At 44.2% G+C, this 20,814-nt stretch overlaps 5 protein-coding genes across 8 annotated transcripts; 3 read left to right on the top strand and 2 right to left on the bottom strand.

Annotated features, from left to right (window-relative positions):
• Window positions 1-283: 283 nt before the first annotated feature.
• Window positions 284-2,604, top strand: CanB2 (Calcineurin B2). Its single transcript, XM_017073080.4, has 4 exons — window positions 284-531; window positions 771-810; window positions 1,641-1,939; window positions 1,995-2,604. Exons 1-4 carry the CDS (start codon window positions 529-531, stop codon window positions 2,163-2,165), a joined length of 513 nt encoding a protein of 170 aa, XP_016928569.1. The 5' UTR covers window positions 284-528; the 3' UTR covers window positions 2,166-2,604.
• A 958-nt stretch (window positions 2,605-3,562) lies between these two features.
• LOC108009070 (uncharacterized) lies at window positions 3,563-6,374 on the top strand. 2 transcript variants are annotated; one of them, XM_017073083.4, is made up of 4 exons: window positions 3,563-3,719; window positions 3,782-3,861; window positions 3,922-4,057; window positions 4,118-6,374. In XM_017073083.4, the coding sequence occupies exons 1-4, from the start codon at window positions 3,617-3,619 to the stop codon at window positions 4,231-4,233; spliced, it is 435 nt and encodes a 144-aa protein (XP_016928572.2). In that variant the 5' UTR covers window positions 3,563-3,616; the 3' UTR covers window positions 4,234-6,374. The 2 variants fall into 2 exon arrangements, with proteins under 2 accessions (XP_016928572.2, XP_016928570.2); XM_017073081.4 differs by having other exon boundaries at window positions 3,567-3,725.
• Gapdh1 (Glyceraldehyde 3 phosphate dehydrogenase 1) lies at window positions 5,850-7,196 on the bottom strand. Its single transcript, XM_017073079.4, has one exon. The coding sequence runs from the start codon at window positions 7,123-7,125 to the stop codon at window positions 6,127-6,129; it is 999 nt and encodes a 332-aa protein (XP_016928568.1). The 5' UTR covers window positions 7,126-7,196; the 3' UTR covers window positions 5,850-6,126.
• Window positions 7,197-7,889: 693 nt separating this feature from the next.
• Window positions 7,890-16,062, top strand: PolZ1 (DNA polymerase zeta catalytic subunit). 2 transcript variants are annotated; one of them, XM_017073073.4, is made up of 12 exons: window positions 7,890-8,086; window positions 8,154-8,383; window positions 8,442-8,686; window positions 8,738-8,985; window positions 9,042-9,486; window positions 9,552-9,668; window positions 9,729-10,151; window positions 10,208-10,295; window positions 10,360-10,449; window positions 10,510-13,245; window positions 13,307-14,401; window positions 14,461-16,062. In XM_017073073.4, exons 1-12 carry the CDS (start codon window positions 7,955-7,957, stop codon window positions 15,074-15,076), a joined length of 6,465 nt encoding a protein of 2,154 aa, XP_016928562.2. In that variant the 5' UTR covers window positions 7,890-7,954; the 3' UTR covers window positions 15,077-16,062. The 2 variants fall into 2 exon arrangements, with proteins under 2 accessions (XP_016928562.2, XP_016928563.2); XM_017073074.4 differs by lacking the exons at window positions 7,890-8,086; window positions 8,154-8,383; window positions 8,442-8,686; window positions 8,738-8,985 and having other exon boundaries at window positions 9,318-9,490.
• On the bottom strand, window positions 15,099-20,804 carry Nop17l (Nop17 like). 2 transcript variants are annotated; one of them, XM_017073075.4, is made up of 5 exons: window positions 20,665-20,804; window positions 17,918-19,333; window positions 16,756-17,797; window positions 16,556-16,688; window positions 15,099-15,901 (listed from the first exon to the last, which is right to left on the bottom strand). In XM_017073075.4, the coding sequence occupies exons 2-5, from the start codon at window positions 19,146-19,148 to the stop codon at window positions 15,749-15,751; spliced, it is 2,559 nt and encodes an 852-aa protein (XP_016928564.2). In that variant the 5' UTR covers window positions 19,149-19,333; window positions 20,665-20,804; the 3' UTR covers window positions 15,099-15,748. The 2 variants fall into 2 exon arrangements, with proteins under 2 accessions (XP_016928564.2, XP_016928565.2); XM_017073076.4 differs by lacking the exon at window positions 20,665-20,804 and adding an exon at window positions 19,915-20,032.
• Window positions 20,805-20,814: the final 10 nt, after the last annotated feature.

Below are 20,814 nucleotides of genomic sequence, written 5' to 3'. Positions count from 1 at the left end.
TTTATGTAGCACTTTGTTGACTGAAAGTAAATACTTTAAATAGTTTAAAATTGTCCGTAAAAAAATAAAAAAAAATAATTTAATTAATTTATTTATTTGCTTATTTTGATAATATGGAAATATATATGAATAAAGAATAATATTTGAGTTATTTAGAAAGTAAATATAAATTTATTTCAAAACGCGCGCATAATCAAAAAAGTTGGCAGCCCCTTAACCGCGTAGCCAACGCTAAGCTTTTTGGTATATTCCCCTGAGGCCCGTGGTATTTTTTGACGCTCGAGCCACGGGCACACTAAAAGCTGCTGTGGAAAAACTCATGCACAATAGAAAATAGAAAACCGAAGATTTCCACAACAAAACCGTAATTCAGCGCCCCAAAAACCCCACTAGCATGTGCAGGATAGCCCTCGTGATTGGAAATTAAACGAAACCAGAGGAAAAACGGGAGAGCAGCGACGAAAAAAGGCAACTTTATTTGCACTCTATAGATAGCATCCAAGGAGAACCACAAAAGGCGAAACCAAAATGGTAATAAAATGCCACCAAAATACGCGAAGAACAAGTGCAAAGGGGGAGGGGAAGAGGGGAAAAAGGGGAGAATGAGAGAGAACGGAAAAGGGAGTGAGAGTTTGTACCGTTATAAGGCCAATTTCCGTTTTTCACTTCTCTCGTTCTTGTTTTCTCCCCAACCCCCCCTCTTCCCTCCACCTGCTGCTGCAATAAATTAAAATTTCCCTTTTTTTAATATATACATATTTGCCTTGCAGGGAAATGAAACATCACTGCCCATGGAAATGTGTTCCAATTGTAAGTACGAAATTTTTCAGTCAATGTCATTTGAACGGAATGGCAGCTGTTTATGAATATGCAAACATCGGCACATACAAGCGTACATTTAGATACGGGCTATGCATGTATGTATGTATGTACGTACATATGTTTGCCAAAACGCGAATGACCAACACAAAGTGAAATGCAAAACGTGGCGTCGAAATTCCATTTATAATTCCCAACTCTTTATTCCGCATCATTAAAAGATTTTACACCTTCCCTTCGTATCTCAAAATTGGCATTCTAGAATGTGTCTTTGTCACAGTTTGTTTCATCTCAGATGATCGACAGACAACACGCCGCTAAAAATAAATTACAGTCCTGCAATCTTAACCAGAATCTGGCGATCTGATTTTACATCTATTATAGGAATATCTTTAAAAACGTTGACATTTGCATTATTCATTTTTTAGCAACTGCGTTTTATAAATTAAATTCCAAAAAGATGTTATATAGTACCAAAAAACATTTGTTATAATTAAAGATTATAAAATGTGGTATTTTTATTTATTCTAACAATAATAATTTACTTAACATAGCTTAATTTCTTCACTAATTAAAAATGTTCAAATCATGTAGTTTCTGAAACCTTAAGATACATAATACATAAATAATAGCAAAGATAAGGAGCAATTATATACTTTATAAGTCTGATAATAGATCGTGAATGGCCTATTTTTGTTAGGAAAGGTTCCCTGTATTCATATTTCAATTCTATTCAATTCCTATTCCCAGTGCATGTGAAACTGCATTGCACTGTAAAATAAATCAAATTTCTAATCACATATCTTCTTGACTTCCACTAGTCGACGCCGATGAGATCCGGCGGTTGGGCAAACGTTTCCGGAAATTGGACCTGGACAACTCGGGAGCGCTGAGCGTGGACGAGTTCATGTCGCTGCCGGAGCTGCAACAGAATCCTCTGGTGCAGCGCGTGATCGACATTTTCGACGCGGACGGCAACGGCGAGGTGGACTTCAAGGAGTTCATCCAGGGCGTGTCACAGTTCAGCGTCAAGGGCGACAAGCTGTCGAAGCTGCGCTTCGCCTTCCGCATCTACGACATGGACAATGATGGCTATATTTCCAACGGCGAACTGTTTCAGGCAAGACCAAGTGTTTTAACCTAAAGACTATCATATAAACAACTTGCTTTTACAGGTGTTAAAAATGATGGTGGGCAACAATCTGAAGGATACGCAATTGCAGCAGATTGTGGACAAGACGATCGGTTTCGCGGATAAGGATGAGGACGGAAAGATCTCGTTCGATGAGTTCTGCTCGGTGGTCGGCAACACGGACATTCACAAGAAGATGGTTGTCGATGTCTAAAATAGGTTTACCGCAGATCCTTTTTATACGCGATTTTATTTATTCTTTTGTACATGCGTCGACGCATCCTTCGATTGTCACTATCACCACTATGATTATGGTTATTATTTTTGATCAGCGATTCTCTAGTTGAATATTGTTATAAGCCGTTAGCGAGCCAGTTCAGAGTCAGTCAGTCAGTCAGTAAAGCGATCGAACGCTTGGGGAGCAAATCGCGAAAACAATGTTGTTATCCTAAGTTGAAAAGTGGAATAATGCGCCTCCTACTTACTTCTTAAATATATACATCTATATACATATATATATACATGCATATATAGTCATAATTTATTATACAAATATACATTTAATGAATTCAAAAACCCTAGAAGCAAAACTAAACTGAAAACGGGAACCAACTGCATGCGAAGTGAAGGCAAATAAAGCAAACCAAGTTGAACCAATGCTCTTTCGAATCGAATCGGTAACTGAGAGTTTTCCACATGCACTCTATCGCATTGATGTGTCATAGCCTATGTTAATTATTTCTAATTCTCCTGTGATTTTGCCAAAAACAAAACAAAAAACGAAAAGCAACAAATCGAAAATCTAAAATCGAAAAAATGATGAGAAAAGGACACAAGCACGAGGGGCAGCTAAGCAACCTGCCCGAAGGAGCTCTCCTCTATTGACTTAGTCTAATTTACACGTTGTGTACTTTTTATATATTTATACATACCTACTTGTACTAATCGAATGTTATAATCTACGTATTTTTATATATCTTGACTAACTTGAGAACACCAGTAGAGGATGGGGCGGAAGTTTGCCAAGTTTCTTAACTCTACATTAACCAAATCTAACGCCACTTAACTCAAATTAACTGATTCTCACGCAGAATTATGCCTCGAAAATTATCGAAAATATGCTACATTTTATGGATTATCAAGCGAGTTAACTGAAAATCGAATAATTATACATCAATACATATGAAGCAATGCCATGCGATGCGAAGCGCTATTGCAGTAACATTTTTTTATACTTAATTATACTAGTTAAAGATGCAAAAGAAAACAAAAACAATAATATGAATGCATGTTACAAATTTTACAATTAACAAATTTTTGCACACTCGCCACTCAATTTGTTAGCTAATCAATTTCATTGCATTATACAAATTTAATCGACTCGAGATCGTAACTCATTGTAAAATGGTTTTAGCCAGCAAACGGGGAACCCCAGCAGAAAGCCAGCATGGTTGAGGTCGGTTTGCTGGCCAGTCGAAGCAATAAAAAGCAAATCCTTCAATAAAATTACAATTATACACAAACGAACAAAGGTTTTTTTCATTTGTTTCGATGGTAGTGTGATAATAAAAGATAAGATAGGGTTCGCGGATAAAGCTGGCCCATCGATGCAGTGAGAACTCCGCTTCAGTTGTGAAATATTCCCCAAACTGCAAAGTCGCCAACATGTTGAAATTGGACACCAAAGGAGGTATCATCTGCTCGGGCATTTTGTCCATAGCCTTTGCTATAACATATTTGGCCCTGATGGACGACTATTTTTGGAGACGTACGAGTATTGTATATGCCAAATATGTGAAAAACAAAATACATTTCTTCAATTGGTTTTAGATGGACTATACGACTTGGGAATACATATTTCTATCCTCCAAATTTTGGGCAGCTTAAGCCTTATATTTGGAGCTTGTAAGGTAAGGGATATTCTTTATATATATACCACCAAAATCAAATAATCTCTTAATGGAACACAGAACAAATACAAATTCTTTGTGCCGTGGATGATAACCACTGGATTCTTCATCTACCTGATGGTTTATTTGGCAATTATACTGATAACCACAGATGGAGAATGGATTTTTGTACCGGCTATGGTCGTGCCGATTGCAGGTAATGGGTTTGAACTTCAGGATGTTACTCCCATTCAACCTATAAATCCACTCTTTTCAGTTTATCTGAGCTGCGCTTTGTACTCGGTACAAAAGGCCTTCGATAGGATGCGCAAGGAAGAGCCCCCGGCATATTCGAATTTGTCCGACAAAAAGGAGTTTATTAATTATATATAGGGCAAAACAAATTATTGCCCAAGTACAAATATAAAACAAAAGAAAAAATTGATAGCAAGAAAAAAAATTGCAGATAAGATAAATGAAAAAAAGGTTTTTAGTCTTTTTTTTGGGCACAATCTGGAATAATCATTTCTATTATCTATGCCTGCGGTAGTATAAATAATACTATTTATATTTGTAAAATATGTAATAAATATTTTTTTAAGCTTCATTTTAGCTGTAACCTCTTTTTTTTAAATATTTTTGATGACTTTTTTAACTGTCAAAAGTTTTATTGTATTATTTGGAGGCGTCTGCCCTAAGAACTTGTAATTTTAATAGATTTTATTCAGTAAACTATATATATATAGGGTGGAATTAAGACAAATACACTTACTAACAATGTTAAAAATCATTGACAATTGCCCCTTTGAATACAACATTAATGATATTAAATGTTGTGCTCAAAAATGATATGATTTCATATTGTCTGACAATCAGTAGTCCTTTTCCAAAACTCTTTCTGTGTGCTTCGTCACTACGTAAACGGCCGCCCACATAATTTACCAAGGACTAACTGATTTAATAAGTTATTAAACAAAAGCTACCTAATAAATAACAGTTTTGCGTTTATTTACAATAAAAAGTCGCCAAACGATTCGCACAGCCCCAAGAAAATTTGGAAACTAGACTCAAAAAGTGACATTATTTTAATAACCAACCAACGAATTACCATTTGTCTGATACAACTATTATGACTAATACCATGTAATATACATTAAATACATATGTATTTAAGAATGTGAAGTTCAACAAATGGACTTATCTTTTCCGCGATAAGATTATATTTTATTGTATTTTTCTAACAAGCTGAAAGCGTCGTTAGAAAATGCATTAATTGCAGATCCGATAAGATGTGAAAAGGTTGTATCTTTGATAAAAATAGAATCTTAATTTACAACTTAATTGACAATGTGATTATTTTTAATGGCCCTTCCTCATGGAAACAATTTATTATTGGTCTTTTTATTATTGGACTTTTCAAATGCATTTTTTGCAAAATAAATCCAAAGATTTCCCATGATGAGCTTTTCAAATGTGCCGCTTTTTGCAGCCCTGGCTGATGTTAATCGAATAGATTTTTTCTGTCGAATAATTGTGTATCATGCCGCAATTGACCTTCCATGACCTTGGTGTACCAAACTAATAATAATATAATTGATAATATGAATGAACAAGTCGATAAGTCACAACAAACCCACCCCTAAAGGGAACTTTTTAATACATAATATACTTAGGTACATTATGGTTTTGGTCATAAATTTTAAGTTCAATTGGACTTTGAATGTTTTATTCCGGCAAATCGAAGACAAAACAAACAGCAGCCGCCCAGATTCCAAAGTGCAGGAGATAAGAAAATATACAGATGTTTGCATAATCCCAAAATTTCAGATTCCCAAAGTTTGCAGACATACATAAATAGAAATTTCGCCGGCTATGCTTATATCATTCGGTTGAGTTCGGGGTGGCTCCCAATCGACACACATTGTACACATGTATATATTTTAGCAAGTTTTCCCGGCGGCGATGCCCTGATGTAACCTTCCCACGACCTTGAGCTTACACATGCCAAATTCATCTATGCACAAGAATTTATTTTTTAAATAGCTGGCGTTTAAATACAGTAACAGAGCGATACTTTTATTCAACAACAATAAATATATGTATTTGTGTAGCTATGGATATTTTGTATTTGAATGGTAACTTTAGGAGCCAACCAAAAAAGCATATTTAATTGCGCATAGTGCTGAACTACCGGGGCGCATTGTACATGGCGTTACATAACAGTGTGATTCCTGACCAACTTGTAGGCCCCGGGTTTTTGTACAAATTTGTGTACGATTATAGTGTTTAATCCTTGGTCTGCATATACTTGATCAGGTCGATGACGCGGTTGGAGTAACCGAACTCGTTGTCGTACCACGAGATAAGCTTGACGAACTTATCGTTCAGGGAAATGCCAGCCTTGGCGTCGAACACCGACGAATGGGTGTCGCTGAGGAAATCGGTGGAGACGACCTCCTCGTCGGTGTAGCCCAGGATTCCCTTGAGGGGTCCCTTGGAGGCCTCCTCGACCTTAGCCTTGATCTCATCGTAGCTGGCACCCTTGCCCAGGCGGACGGTAAGATCCACCACGGACACATTGGGAGTGGGCACGCGGAAAGCCATGCCGGTCAGCTTGCCGTTGAGGGCGGGGATGACCTTGCCCACAGCCTTGGCGGCGCCAGTGGCAGCCGGGATGATGTTCTGGGCGGCACCACGTCCATCACGCCACAGTTTGCCCGATGGACCGTCGACGGTCTTCTGGGTGGCAGTGGTGGCATGGACCGTGGTCATCAGACCCTCGACGATCTCGAAGTTGTCATTGATGACCTTGGCGAGGGGAGCCAGGCAGTTGGTGGTGCACGAGGCGTTGGAGACCACCTTCATGTCGGGGCTGTAGGCATCCAGATTGACGCCGCAGACGAACATGGGGGCATCGGCGGATGGGGCCGAGATGATGACCTTCTTGGCACCGCCCTTCAAGTGGGTGGAGGCCTTGTCGATGGTGGTGAAGACACCGGTGGACTCCACAACATATTCGGCACCAGCGCTGGCCCAGTTGATGTTGGCCGGGTCGCGTTCGCTGAAGACGGTGATCTTCTGGCCGTTGACCACCAAGAAGCCGCCCTCGGCGACAACGGTGCCCTTGAAACGACCGTGAGTCGAGTCGAATTTGAACAGGTAGACCATGTAGTTGACATCGATGAAGGGATCGTTGACGGCCACCACGGAGGCACCCTTATCGATGGCGGCGCGCAGCACCAGACGGCCGATACGGCCAAATCCGTTAATTCCGATCTTCGACATGGTTAAATCTCTGTCTGCTATTCACTTTTCCTCACGTTCAGTTTCAGCTCGCGATTACGAATGCCACTTTTTCTGGAGCGGAGCTTTTTTTCGCAAAGTTTGAGTGTGTAGGGGTGGCGGTTGAGCATTTTGCCAGCGGACTGCGAAGGTCACACTTCAATAACATCAAAGTGTCAACTAAAAAGCATCGATTAAAATCGAATTTTGAAAATGGAACATCACTTAAGCTCTTGGTGTTTTTAAACGCTTTAAAATGAATTCAGTAATTATTTAAAAAGTTGTTGAAAGTAGGTAACTTGTTTGGGTGTTTAATAATTTATTAATAATTAATTAAGATATTGTCCTGATTAATAATATCAACAAATTTAGGCAATATTTCCTAAATTCAAGGACTATCTACTTCAAAAATTTGAAAGCAATACAATTGGTACCCCTTTAAAATTACTTTAACTTGTATAAAATCATAAAAGTTGTAAAAAAAGTTCAAATGTATTAAAAGATTTTTATTTTTTAAAACCAATTAAAGTTTTATAACACATATAAAAATTTTTAAATGTTAATCTTATAATTTGTATGCCCTACTTACAAAAATTTTCCGCCCACCATACTGTGACATTTCCATTTTTTTGTTCTTAATTGCATAATCAACTTTAATTACATTTTAATTATTTAATTTTTAATTTAATTAAGATTCTTCGTTTGAATTTGATAACTACTTATCGAATAGTCGCTGGCATAATCGATTTGTTCTGCGCGTCATGGTCACTCTACTTGGAATTGAATCTTTGCTGCGCGAAAACATTTTGGTTTGTTTTATAAATGTTTGCAAATGGCAGCTGCAGCAGAGGGAATCGATGGCGTCTACTCGGTGCGCCTGGTCATCGCGGATTTCTACATGGAGAAGCCGCAGTTCGGCCTGGATCCCTGCTACTCCGAGCTGCGCGGCAAGGAGATCAAGCGGGTGAGTACGATCTTATTTCACCATTGTTGGCAAACTGGGATAACGATCCATGTCCGTTTCCCAACAGGTTCCAGTGATTAGGGTATTCGGTGGCAACTCCAGTGGCCAGAAGACCTGCATGCATGTGCACGGCGTGTTCCCCTACTTCTACATTCCGTACGACAAGAAGGACTTCGAGAGCCTGGAGCGGGGTATCCTGCAGATTGCAATGCACCTGGACAAGGCCTTAAACATATCCCTGGGCCAGGGCAGCTCCAATGCCCAGCATGTGTTCAAAGTCCAGCTGGTCAAGGGCATGTGAGTTCTCTTTAATTGTCTGTTTGATGTGCATCTCTAGCTGAGTTCCCTTTTTCAGACCCTTCTATGGCTACCATCGCGTGGAGCACCAGTTCCTCAAGATCTACATGTTCAATCCCCGCTTCGTACGCCGCGCCGCCAATCTTCTACAGAGCGGCGCCATTCTGAGCAAAAATTTCAGTCCGCACGAGTCGCATGTGCCATACATCCTGCAGTTCATGATCGATTACAATCTATACGGGATGAGCTACGTGCATGTTCCGCTGGAGGTGCTTAAGTTCCGGCGCAGTCACGAGGATGAGGGCAAGTGTGCTGCACAACCTCTTTAAATTCCTATCTAACCCTTTAATTTAGTAATACCCTATCCAAATGTCAAGCCCGCCCAGCTGCTGGACATCATACGCGTGAGGAAAGTAGCCTGCAGTGCCTTAGAGGTGGATGTCAGCTCCAGTTTTATACTGAACCGCTTCCAACTAGTGGCCAAGAGCAAGGGGAATCACACCAATCCTGGCATCGAGGCGATCTGGAATGATGAGAACCTGCGTCGCCAAAAACTGGTCGAGAAACACACTGCTGCTGGGGATGAGGAGAAGGTCCAAGCGGTATTTCACTTATCTTTGTGGTATTGATAGCTCCTATAGCCTTGTCTTAATCATAGGTCCCTGTTTTGCAATTACCGCCTACGCAAGAGCGTCACCAAATAGAAGTCGCCGAGAGCGATGTCTTCTACCGCACCGCTTTGGAAAGCAAGCTGATGACACTGGAGCAGTCCACATTGTCCGAGCAAACCTTGTCGGATCAGACAACCCTGGCCAATGTCACCATGCAGACCACTTTGCCCGGCAGCAAGGAGCAGAGGCGTACTTTCAATCTGCAAAAACTTCTTGCCAACGCTGTTTATCCCGAGGAATGCTCGCAGGATCAGCAGCAACTATTGGTTAACGCTTCTTTCATACAAAACCATGTAACCTGTGGTAACGGCAACAATGTCAGCATATCTACCCCGACGAATGAGTCTGATTACTTGGACGATACATTGGTAGACGAGGAGCTTATTCTGAGTCTCACACAGCCACATGGAGCGATGCCCCACGATGCCACCTGTGGGTAAACTGTTGCCAAAGACAAAAATGTCTTTTCGAGCAAGTAACCATTTATTTTCCTGCAGTGAGGGAGGAGGATTTGGAACTTTTGGATGCCTTGCAAGAGCTGGAGGAGCAGAATGATAATGAACCTCATGTGGACTTGGACAGCTCTTTGGCTCCTTTGTCACAGCATAAAAACTGTAGGTGGTTTTGAATTATATTATTTTTTAAGTTAAGATAATACCCATATGTTATTTTAGACGATCTTACGCCTGAGCTGTTGGACAAGGAGACGGCAGCCGCTGCTGTGGGCTCGCATGCTCTCTTTGACGAGGATTGTGACTCCGACGAGGATGCGGATCAGGGAAACCGACATGATTTCTCCATTGCCCTCGACGATGTGGATGAGCTGCTACTTAAGCTAACTCAAAGCCAGCCGAAACCTCCGGAACCGAAACATCGGAAAGCATCAGATAAGTTGCCGCAAGTCGATGGCGCTGATGATGGCATACAGCGGACACCTAAAAAGTTAAGCAGCTCCAAGCCAAAGGGGAGTCCTCCTAAGACACCTACCACGCCAAAAGGACAGAAAAGCCTGTTAAAATCCCCTCGCACTCCAAAAACTAGTGCGGCCAAGAAATATGCTCCACTGGCATTGACAATTGGGAGCAGTTCAGCAAAGAGTGGGTGACAAATACAGTTGAACTTATGGGATTTTAATAATTTTAATACATTTCAGAAACCAACGTAGAAAGCACAGGGAAAACCCTGAATCCCCGTCTCAGTTTGCAGCTTGATCTAGGAACAGGAACACCGGGAATACCTCGGTAACTCAAGAATTGATGTTGTATACACATTTTGTATTTATAATGAACCGAATTTTGTTTGTAGGCCAGAAATCCCACTTCGCAAGAAACTAGCGTTGACGGAGCTGCGACGAAAAAGTGTTGAGGAAAACAGTTTCGTTCAACTAAGAAATGAGTAAGACTCTAGATTATGTGTACTTGAAAGCTTATAATATTTTTTTTTTGTTTTTGACAGTTGTACTCCTCTTCGGAGTACTAGGCGATCAACTCGCAACCTGGACAAAACACACATTATTTGCTCCCTGACTCCGCGGGATAGGAACCCCAGCTTATCCGACATGTTCGAAACAGCAGATGGCGAGCAAATACCGACAGAAGAAGAGATTAAGAAGCCACGAAGAAGTACTCGTCATCAGGCAAAGGATATTCTAGTCATGGAGGAAACTAAAGAACCAAAACCCAGTAAGGGAAAACCACGCAAGTCAGAAAGCAAGGCTTTGAATGACATAAAACCACGCCGAAGTGCTCGCCATCAGGAGAATTCGACTAACACCGAAGATAACTTTAGTGAAATAGAAAAAACAAAGCCCCGAGCCAGCACTTCTAGTCGGTGTAAAGTTTTGAAGAACCTTATACTTGAATATGATCCTCTATCTGAAAGCTCCGTAAAAAATACTGATAATAAGAATGGAACTGTGGAAGTAGTACCAGAAAACCAAATTATATTAACTAACTCAAAGGAGATTCTTAAGCAAAATCAAACAAATAGTTCCAAGCGGTCTAAAGATCTCAAAATAAGTCCTGAAAACAATGCAGATGAGCTTAATAAAATAATTGCAACGAAGGCTGCCGTTTCAAAACCAGAAACTCCAGGAAAATGTGAAAATTTACAAAATGATCTTAATCTCCAGGAATTACCTGTTACATCTTCTAGCCACTTCGCAGGAAGCGATAATGAGGCCATCGAATCTGACACGGAAAGCGATAATATGATCCCCAAACTGCGTAAAACTCCCAACTTGAGGCGATTGCGAAGAAGCTTTCGGTCGGAGTTACTAACAAAGCAGCTAACTCCCAGTTCAAGCAAAGCACCACCTGAAATCCAGACCACGCCACAGTTGAGTCCCAAGAGCAATGAAAGCCACACACCTGAGTTAATGAGAAGTTTCTACGAGCACTCGATGATCGTAGACAGTCCGTCCGTCTTTAGTGACCTTTTAGATAGCCCCATGACGACTTTAGATTCTCCTCAGCCCGTTGCTGCTAGTACCAATAACAACGCCTTTGTGATTGCTCCGCTGGAGCTGCCTCCATCCTACGATGAAGTGGTTCGCGGTTGCCGCAAGATGGACATACCCGAGTATGAGTTCCAGAAGCCTTTCTACAGCAATCCCTCCGATGTGAGCAAGGTGACGGAGGTGGGCTTCATAGTGCTACACATCCCGGGCAACAAGCTCAATGACTGCGAGCCATTCCAGAGCGTCCTGGGCAATGATCGTGGGTTGGCCTCCTGGCGGCGTCAGCGACTGGTGGCCATCGGTGGCCCAGCCATGTTGCAGCGTCACAGGGGTGAACAAAGGATGCGAGAGTACTTTAGCACCAAGCAGAGGGTGGCAATCGAACCTGTACAGCGTGCACCCACCTGGCAAGAGGCCAAGATCTGGCTGAAGGCCAAGGAGCTGCTCCGTCAGCGCGAGGAACCCAGGAACCCAGGTGCCGACATAGACAGCCCCATCAAGATCAAACGACAGAAGATCACAATGATGCTGCAGGCGGAAGAAGGCGGCGGTGGGAGTGGAGACGAAGATGCTGGTGAGGATTTCGATTGCAGCCTAAGCCTCACACCCTTGTCCCAAGCTACGGATAAAGCGAAGGCAACCCCAATAAGTAGCAAGGCTAAGGAATCGGCTAAGAAACGCATAAAACGAGGAACCAAGCTGAATTTCAAGGAGTGCGTGGAAGAGGAACCAATCAGCTCGCAGTCCAGCGAGCAGAGCGTCTCCAGTAGCGCTGCCCAGGCTGAGCTAGAGCGGAGTTCGTTCCTACGCCAGTTGGAGGGCAGTAGCCAGCCTAAGCAACACGATCTCAGCTTTGGACTCAGTCACGCCACATTGGACAACACGTTCGGGTTCAAGGTTAACTTGGAGAACCTGCAGCAGGCCAAGGCGGACATCGATTGCAATCATTTGACCATTATAACATTAGAGGTGTTCGTGCCTACGCGAGGAGATCTTCAGCCGGATCCGATGTACGATGAGATGCGCTGTTTGTTCTATGCCATCGAGCACAGTTTGCCGGATGAAAATCTTCCCAGCAAAGCCTGCGGCTATATTATGGTAAATAACGACCAGGACTTGCTAGGTGAAGGATGTATTCATGGTCTGGATCGGGATATTGAAGTGCAAGTGGTGGCAAGTGAGGCGGAGGCGTTTGAGGCGCTGCTAGCCTTGTGTGGCCGTTGGGATGCGGACATATATGCCGGCTACGAGATCGAGATGGCCTCCTGGGGCTTTGTGATCGATCGGGCTAAGCATCTGTGCTTTAACATCGCTCCCCTGTTGTCACGCGTGCCCACGCAGAAGGTGCGGGACTTTGTGGACGAGGATCGGGAGCAATTCACCGACCTAGATGTGGAAATGAAACTATGCGGTCGAATTCTCCTGGACGTGTGGCGGCTGATGCGATCGGAGATCGCCTTAACGTCGTACACCTTCGAGAACGTGATGTACCACATTCTGCATAAGAGATGTCCCTGGCACACGGCCAAGTCGCTTAGCGAATGGTTTGCCTCGCCCTGCACACGTTGGATAGTAATGGAGTACTACTTGGAGCGGGTGCGTGGCACTTTGGCCCTCCTGGATCAGTTGGACTTGCTGGGACGCACCAGCGAAATGGCCAAGCTCATTGGCATCCAGTTCTACGAGGTGCTGTCGCGTGGATCGCAGTTTCGCGTGGAGAGTATGATGTTAAGGTAAATCTAATACATTTAATGAGAACAATGTAGAAGTCTTATAACCTCCCCAATCTTACAGAATCGCCAAGCCGAAAAACCTGGTGCCACTCTCGCCCAGCGTCCAGGCTCGAGCTCATATGCGGGCGCCCGAGTACCTGGCGCTCATCATGGAGCCGCAGTCGCGATTTTACGCTGACCCCCTGATCGTGCTCGACTTTCAGAGCCTGTACCCCAGCATGATTATCGCCTACAACTACTGCTTCTCCACATGTCTGGGCAGGGTGGAGCACCTGGGCGGCAGTTCACCCTTCGAATTCGGGGCCTCGCAGCTGCGTGTCTCCCGCCAGATGCTGCAGAAGCTGCTGGAGCATGACCTGGTTACCGTTTCGCCCTGCGGCGTCGTCTTTGTCAAGCGGGAAGTGCGCGAGGGCATCCTACCGCGCATGCTTACCGAGATCCTAGACACGCGGCAAATGGTCAAGCAGTCAATGAAACTCCACAAGGATAGCTCAGCTCTTCAGCGGATTCTTCACTCCCGACAGTTGGGCCTCAAACTGATGGCCAATGTCACCTATGGTTATACAGCTGCCAACTTTAGTGGCAGAATGCCTGCGGTAGAAGTGGGTGATTCGGTTGTGTCTAAGGGTCGGGAGACTCTGGAACGGGCAATTAAACTAGTGGAGACCAATGAGGAGTGGAAGGTGCGTGTCGTCTACGGCGATACGGACTCCATGTTCGTTCTGGTCCCTGGTCGAAATCGAGCTGAAGCCTTTCGAATCGGGGAGGAGATTGCTCAAGCCGTCACCGAGATGAATCCGCAGCCAGTGAAGCTTAAGCTGGAAAAGGTCTACCAACCCTGCATGCTTCAGACGAAAAAGCGCTACGTGGGCTACATGTACGAGACTGCCGATCAGGCGCAACCGGTTTACGAAGCCAAGGGCATTGAGACAGTGCGGCGAGATGGCTGTCCTGCGGTAGCCAAGATGCTGGAGAAGGTGTTGCGCATTTTGTTCGAAACTCAGGACGTCAGCAAGATCAAGGAATACGTATGCCGGCAGTTCACCAAGCTGCTTTCGGGCAGGGCCAACCTGCAGGATCTGATTTTCGCCAAGGAATTCAGGGGTCTTAATGGTTACAAACCCACGGCCTGTGTGCCAGCATTGGCACTTACAAGGTAAGTTGAAGACATCCTTTTAAAGTTTCCTGTTCGGATAGTAAAATCTCGCTTTTTAGAAAATGGATGCAGAAGGATCCACGACATGTGCCGCGTCGCGGTGAGCGCGTACCCTTTATAATAGTCAACGGACCGCCGGGCATGCAGCTCATCCGCTTAGTACGCAGCCCACACGACATCCTGGCCAACGAGGGTCACAAGATCAATGCCATTTACTACATCACCAAGGCGATAATTCCACCGCTGAATCGTTGCCTGCTGCTGATCGGTGCAAATGTCCATGATTGGTTTGCCAGTCTGCCGAGGAAGTTGCTCATGACTCCGGCTGTGGGAACGGCCAACGAATTGGCGGGTGCAAAAGGCGCCAAGTCCACCATTTCCCAGTACTTTTCCACCACCAGCTGTGTGATCGACTGTGGTCGCCAAACCAAAGCAGGAATTTGCCCAGATTGCCTGAAGAAGGCCTCCAAATGTGTAGTTGTGCTCTCGGACAAGACGGCCCGTTTGGAGAGGGGCTACCAGCTGACCCGGCAGATCTGCCAGGCCTGTTGCGGACGACTGGGTAGCCTCCAGTGCGATTCCCTCGACTGCCCAGTACTCTATGTGTTGGAAGGAAAGCGTCGGGAACTCCAGCAAATCGAACACTTTCACAAGCTGTTGGAGGACCACTTCTAAAGCCAACACAATGAACTACTCATTCTTAAGGGATGTATATATATTTTAACTTGCGAGCTCGCTTACAAAAGTTAAAATTACATTCATTGCTTCAGCCAGTGTTTCTAAACATGTACATAGCTTATACACTACTTTTATGCGTTTGGGTGATTTCTGTCGTGTGTAATACTAGAGGAATTGTTAACTATTGATATTGTTTAAGTTTATCGTGTTGTGATTGTTTTGTGAGCTATGAGCATGCAGCCAATAAATGAGTGTTGTAATGTTTACTTAAAACTTATAGTTTGCAAACTTTTAAGACATCAACTGGATCTCGCAATATGAATGAACATGCATATTTTTATTTTATAATAATAGGTGTTTCAGTTCAGAGTAGGATTTCATTTTTCGTTTCAACAGTTTCAATGAATAACCGAATTAAATAACATTTAATACAATGATGTAATGAATATTTTGATTTCTCATTTTAGCCCTGATTCTTGTTGCCTAATTACAGTTTTTGAAAATCTTTTCATTTGAGCAATTTGCTTGGATACGAAACAAATTACAGTACAAATATTTAAAAAAATACGTAGCATTAGTTAATATATAAGTAGCATTTAAAATTCTTGAAAACATGCCTCTAAAACACTCAAAAAATATGAATATATTTATGGTTTAAATAACATCATCCTAATCATCCATTTCAAACATCATGGCATTCTTGGGCTCCGATTCGTTGTTGCTCCTTTGGGCACCTGCTGCTCCAGTGAGATCCAGTCCGCTGTCGTGAAGCAAGGACTCTCCCTTGGGCCTGTTGGCATTTCTTGATGTATTTTCTTTTTGCTGTAAAAAAGGGAAACATAATTTTGGTTTTCAGTATGACATTTGCTAACCAATTAGCTGTTCTTGATTTTCCTATGTACCCTAATAGTTTATACCTTTAATTATTATAAGCACTTAGAGTAGGCACATCTTCTCACATCGAAATAAAAAGATTAAAAACACATGTCAATCTTTTTCTGGATAAGTTATTGTGCACATGATCAGAATTTATCATGCCGACTGCATATCAATTACGCAAACAAAAGCCTCTTCAGTTTATACCCCTGTAATATAATACCAATAAACAAAACCCACAAGATTTAAAGCTCCATCTACTGTTTGCCGTCTACAAATGCATAAATTTTCCATTCCCTGCCGAGTCTTCTGCAGCTGCATATCAATTAACATACTTCAATTAATTTTCGCAACATTCCTGCTATAAATAGAGCCCACTCCAGATCTGTTTAACTTTCGCACACGTGTAATACAATAGCCTAAACAAAGACTTGATCAATATTTATTGTCTGGCTGGTCTGAGGCAGATCAAGCCAAACTGCCTGATTTCGCTGATGGCCACTAATTCAATTAACGGGCTAACAAGCTAACAGCCTCCTAACCAGCCTGGATATTCGCTCAATTAACGAAAGCGGTCCAATCTAGAGATCTAGATCTCACCTTGAGGGCAGTGCCACGGGTCTCCTCGTAATCAACGGAATCACCTTCGCTGAGGCGACGCTGCTGAGCCCGCAGCTTGAGATCGCGTCGCTTCTGGTTCTTCTTGCGCTGACCCAGGATGCTCGAGTCGAGTCTAGCGGATTATGCAAATTATTAAATGATTACTGGCAATTTGGCAGTGGCTCTAGCCGGATACTCACCGGAACACTTGCTTCATGATGTGATCATTAAACCTAACAGTCTTCTTGCAGCTCTCCGAGAGCCCGGCATCGGACCGATCTTCCTCGGGAATGCCGCCAAACGAATGCGAGAACAGCGATGTGCCAGAGGCGTCCACGGAGCACGAGTACGATGAGCAGTCGTCGATTGAGGAGCAGCTGTCCGATATAGAGGGTCGGGGTCCGTAACGGCTGAATCGTTTGAGGATGCCGCGATGATTGCCACCAGTGCTGTCATTGCACTCCGAGTAGCTGCGTTGCTTGCGCTGCGAGGGCAGTTTAAATGTGGGATTCGGCTGGGGTTCAGGATTTCTAGCCACGGGCTCCTGGACGTGGACCATGTCATCACAGGCCGACTCGGACAAGGAGCGCTCCTTCTTGTTCCGCTTGCGTTGCTTCTTGCCGGGCTTTTTGTTTTGACCCTGCTGCTGGTGCTGCTGCTCGTTTTCTTGCTCGTGATCCTGGTGCTCGTCATCCTCCTGCTCATGCTCCTCCTCCTTGGCCCCCGGGCGTATGGTAACCTTTAGGGCCTGACCTTCCTGGCTGCGCTCGAACTTAACATCCAGCGGAGCAATCTCCTTCTTTGTATTAACTCCTCCCTTGTCCTTAACATTGTATTGGCCATGCACTGGGTACTCCATGAGATCCGTGGCATCTAGTCCGGCCAGATAGCTAGCCGGAGTATCGCTCTGCGAGCTCAGGCTCAGCTTGAGTACCACATTGTTGTCCCAGGCCTCTGCCTCCACGCTCTCAATGGCGGAGGCTTCGTTCTCCGCCGGCAGCTCTACGTAAAAAGCATAGTGGGTGGGATAGTAGCCACTGCCGATGGTGGCGAACTGCAGATGCAGGCTCCGCTGCTCCCTCAACTGCTCAATGGAGTCGGGCTGAACGTTGGGCACGTGGAGCACAAAGGCCATCACATTGTCCAGTACGTTGCAGTCGAATTTGTTGGGTAGTTGGTAGTGAACGGAGCTCTTGAGGAACGGACTGTTGGCTTTGCGCACAGGCGTGGCAGTGGGCGTGGCTGGGGGAACAGAAACAAATAACAGATTAATAAGAAGCAATTTATAAATATAAGAAATTTATAGAACATGATTTGAATCTTTATCTTGGGAATTTCTGTTGCTTAAAAAGTTCTTCTTACCAATCTCGGAGATATCCGCCTTGGAATCGCTGAGTTCGCCATCAGGGTCCTCCTCCACTGGCGACTCACTGTTGGAATGCAGCTCAACGCCGCTGTCCTCGCGGCTGAAGTGGCGCAAGGTGTCGTGCATCTGGCCCTGCTCCTGGGCGCTCTTCCGGACCACGGGCAATGTGATGCTCAAACGACGCAGATCTGTGTCGAAGCGAGCTCTGCCCGCCTTGTCGTCCACGGTGAAGGGCAGGTCCAGTTTCAGGCGGTATTTGGCGCCCTGCCGCTCGCTAAACAGATAGACAGACTTCGAGGTGACATCCAGCTGGCACTCGGCTGTGGAGCGGAGAAGGGGCAACTCTATCTCGACGACAAGGGAGCGAGGAACGGTCACATGCAGCTTGGCGTCCAGCTCGTCCGTGTACTCCGACAAGTCCACGTCGTGGCTGTGCTTGATCGAATACCTGGGCACCGTGTACTCCGGCTTGGGAGTAGGCTTCGTCTTCATGGGCAGAACGACGGGTTCTACTTTTTCGCCGGAGGGTTTCTTTGTGGGAAACATGTGCGCCAGGGGATGAGGCTCTTGCTCCTCGGCCGAGGGATTATCAGACAGCTTGCGTATCACAGTGGGACGGGCGATGCCCTTGTAGTCCAGCTTGGGGAATTTGAGATTGGCGCGATCCAGGGAGACCTTGTACTCCCGCTCGACTGCGTCCAGGGCCGTGTCGATGAGGCACTGACGGAACTGCTGGTTCCGCTTGGCCAGGTGCAGCGCATCCGGATGGAAGACCACATCAAACACCTTGCAGTGGTTGTTCTTGGCATCGCAGTCACTTCGCGCCGCAGTCTGGGCCATGGGAATGGACCAGCTTAGGCCCCGACTGCCATTAGATGGATCCGTGGCCACCTCGTTCTTGGGCCTCTCGATCTCCGGAGAGCCGGCGATGTTGATGAAGCACTTGAGTTCGCCATCCAGGGCCGTCTTGATCACGAATCCCGGCTGCGGGTGGATGAACCTCACCTCCACACCGCGCTCCTTCTCCAGCTGGGTGATCTCCTCTTCGTAGATCTTGCGGTTCTCGGGATCCTGGATCTCCTCGACGTAATCGAAGAACAGCTTGCGGAACTCTTCCTGGCCGAGGGCCTCCTTGAAGCGGTTAAACTCGTCCTTGGTTATGTCGAGCTGCTCATCGTCACGGATCTTAGAGTGTTTATTACGCGAACCGGCAGCTGATGCGGACATAGCGCTCTCAAAGGGACACTTCACTCACGGCGAGATCTCTTCGGGTCTCTTCTCGGCACTCTACACAATAATCAATTTTCTTATCACTTTTGGGGTTTTAGTTTTTTGTTTGGTTTTGTTGTGTTAGGGGTTGCTTAATTTCTGAATACGTTTCCTTGGGAAATGCGTTTGGTTTCTGGAAGGTTCTAAAAGTGGAAAAAAAGACGTTAAAATAATTATAACTGAAACAATGGTTATATTGATTTTATAAGAAACATCCAAAAAATATCCCTGGTACGCCTAATACCATGCTATGGGTGTCGTGTTCTTCAATATCACTTATGTATAAAACTGTGACGTGTATTTCGTCAGACTATCATCAAGATTGTTCAACTAAGATAAGAAATAATAGTTTCTATTAGGGAATTACACACAAAACCCTTGAAGGTCTTACCTATGACTGACATTTACGAAACCTGGTAAAAGGTCTGTGGAAACTTTCCAATCAAAACCGTGATAAGCCATCTACCGAGTCACAAGGTTGACCTAGGTCCTGTCTAATTCGTAACCAAATACCTAGGTATATCACAAAATTCTAACCGGCCGATAAGCAAATCAGTATTTAATCAATGACGCAGTAAGGTCGTTGCCAAAAATCGCCGGTTATCCGCCGTATTATTAGCATTATGTAAGTGAGTATAAACTGACCACGCTCTATTTTATTTGTCGGCCAACAAATAAACGAACTGCGTAGTTTCTAAAATTCTAGGGGACGCGTTTTACCTACGTGTTTTTTTATTATATGTATTTTGTTTGTGTTTTTTGGGAACGATGCTTTCCCGACGAGCGTGTTTATATGAATGAGAGCGTACCGCCCGAAACGCCGGCAATTATTGGAGGGGCTTCGAGAGCCCAAGAGAGCGGTATCTGCGCAGTAAGGGGCTCTTGATAAGCGCGAAAAAAACCACTTGCCCCCAATTGTTTTTGTTTAGCGAGATTCTTCCCCCGCCTTCCCTCAATTTCCTCCGCCCCCACACATTATGCGATTTCTGGCGCAACCCAACTAATTGTACAATAAACAACTATGTATATCTTTACAGGCATCCATATACACACAGTGATAATAATTGTAATGTTTACCAACTGCCGACTGATACTATATATATGTACTGGGTGGGCGGTAAATAGAGGGACACTATATAGATATAGTATTCCCTACTGCGTGTGTATCTCATCTTCGAGGAAAACGAGGAAAATTATAACAGTTACGTGACCGAACACATGTTTGCGGTGGGGGAGGGGGAAAACTCTTGTTTGATCGATACGAACTAAAACTAATTGATTTTCTGGACAAACCGGTCGTTGTAACAATGAACATCTTTAGGGTTTATATGGTTATAGTTATTATACCGATTCTGAAGAGTATTTACATTTATAGGACATCTCTATTGTGGGTTTCATGTAGGGCAACAACTTACATGTCACATACAACACCTCGAATTATGTTTTATTCTTCAATAGCACGCACCCCACTCACCTGTAATGTATATATTAATGCTGTTGTTGTTGCAACAGCAATGTGTTAAATATATTATAATAAAGCACTGCTATTTAATAGATTTTTAATGGAGAAGAGTGGAGTTTGAGTTCGACGTTCTAGAAACTTTTCCGCTGGACCGGCTGCTCG

Source organism: Drosophila suzukii, chromosome 2R (assembly GCF_043229965.1).
Source record: "Drosophila suzukii chromosome 2R, CBGP_Dsuzu_IsoJpt1.0, whole genome shotgun sequence".
Classification (NCBI taxonomy): domain Eukaryota; kingdom Metazoa; phylum Arthropoda; class Insecta; order Diptera; family Drosophilidae; genus Drosophila; species Drosophila suzukii.
This window is presented reverse-complemented; position numbering and strand designations above follow the sequence as displayed.

What these genes read in the sequence shown, in the direction of transcription:
- LOC108009070 (XM_017073081.4), top strand. Translation starts at nt 3,617, where the DNA reads ATGTTGAAATTGGACACCAAAGGAGGTATCATCTGCTCGGGCATTTTG. An exon ending in TTATATTTGGAGCTTGTAAG is followed by an intron (nt 3,862 to 3,921) that starts GTAAGGGATATT and finishes AATGGAACACAG; the next exon opens with AACAAATACAAATTCTTTGT. An exon ending in TATGGTCGTGCCGATTGCAG is followed by an intron (nt 4,058 to 4,117) that starts GTAATGGGTTTG and finishes CACTCTTTTCAG; the next exon opens with TTTATCTGAGCTGCGCTTTG.
- Nop17l (XM_017073075.4), bottom strand. Translation starts at nt 19,148, where the DNA reads ATGTCCGCATCAGCTGCCGGTTCGCGTAATAAACACTCTAAGATCCGT. An exon ending in ATCATGAAGCAAGTGTTCCG is followed by an intron (nt 16,689 to 16,755) that starts GTGAGTATCCGG and finishes ATAATCCGCTAG; the next exon opens with ACTCGACTCGAGCATCCTGG. An exon ending in CCCGTGGCACTGCCCTCAAG is followed by an intron (nt 15,902 to 16,555) that starts GTGAGATCTAGA and finishes CCTTTTTTACAG; the next exon opens with CAAAAAGAAAATACATCAAG.
- PolZ1 (XM_017073073.4), top strand. Translation starts at nt 7,955, where the DNA reads ATGGCAGCTGCAGCAGAGGGAATCGATGGCGTCTACTCGGTGCGCCTG. An exon ending in GCGGCAAGGAGATCAAGCGG is followed by an intron (nt 8,087 to 8,153) that starts GTGAGTACGATC and finishes GTTTCCCAACAG; the next exon opens with GTTCCAGTGATTAGGGTATT. An exon ending in GTGGAGAGTATGATGTTAAG is followed by an intron (nt 13,246 to 13,306) that starts GTAAATCTAATA and finishes CCAATCTTACAG; the next exon opens with AATCGCCAAGCCGAAAAACC.
- Gapdh1 (XM_017073079.4), bottom strand. Translation starts at nt 7,125, where the DNA reads ATGTCGAAGATCGGAATTAACGGATTTGGCCGTATCGGCCGTCTGGTG.
- CanB2 (XM_017073080.4), top strand. An exon ending in CATGGAAATGTGTTCCAATT is followed by an intron (nt 811 to 1,640) that starts GTAAGTACGAAA and finishes GACTTCCACTAG; the next exon opens with TCGACGCCGATGAGATCCGG. An exon ending in CCAACGGCGAACTGTTTCAG is followed by an intron (nt 1,940 to 1,994) that starts GCAAGACCAAGT and finishes TTGCTTTTACAG; the next exon opens with GTGTTAAAAATGATGGTGGG.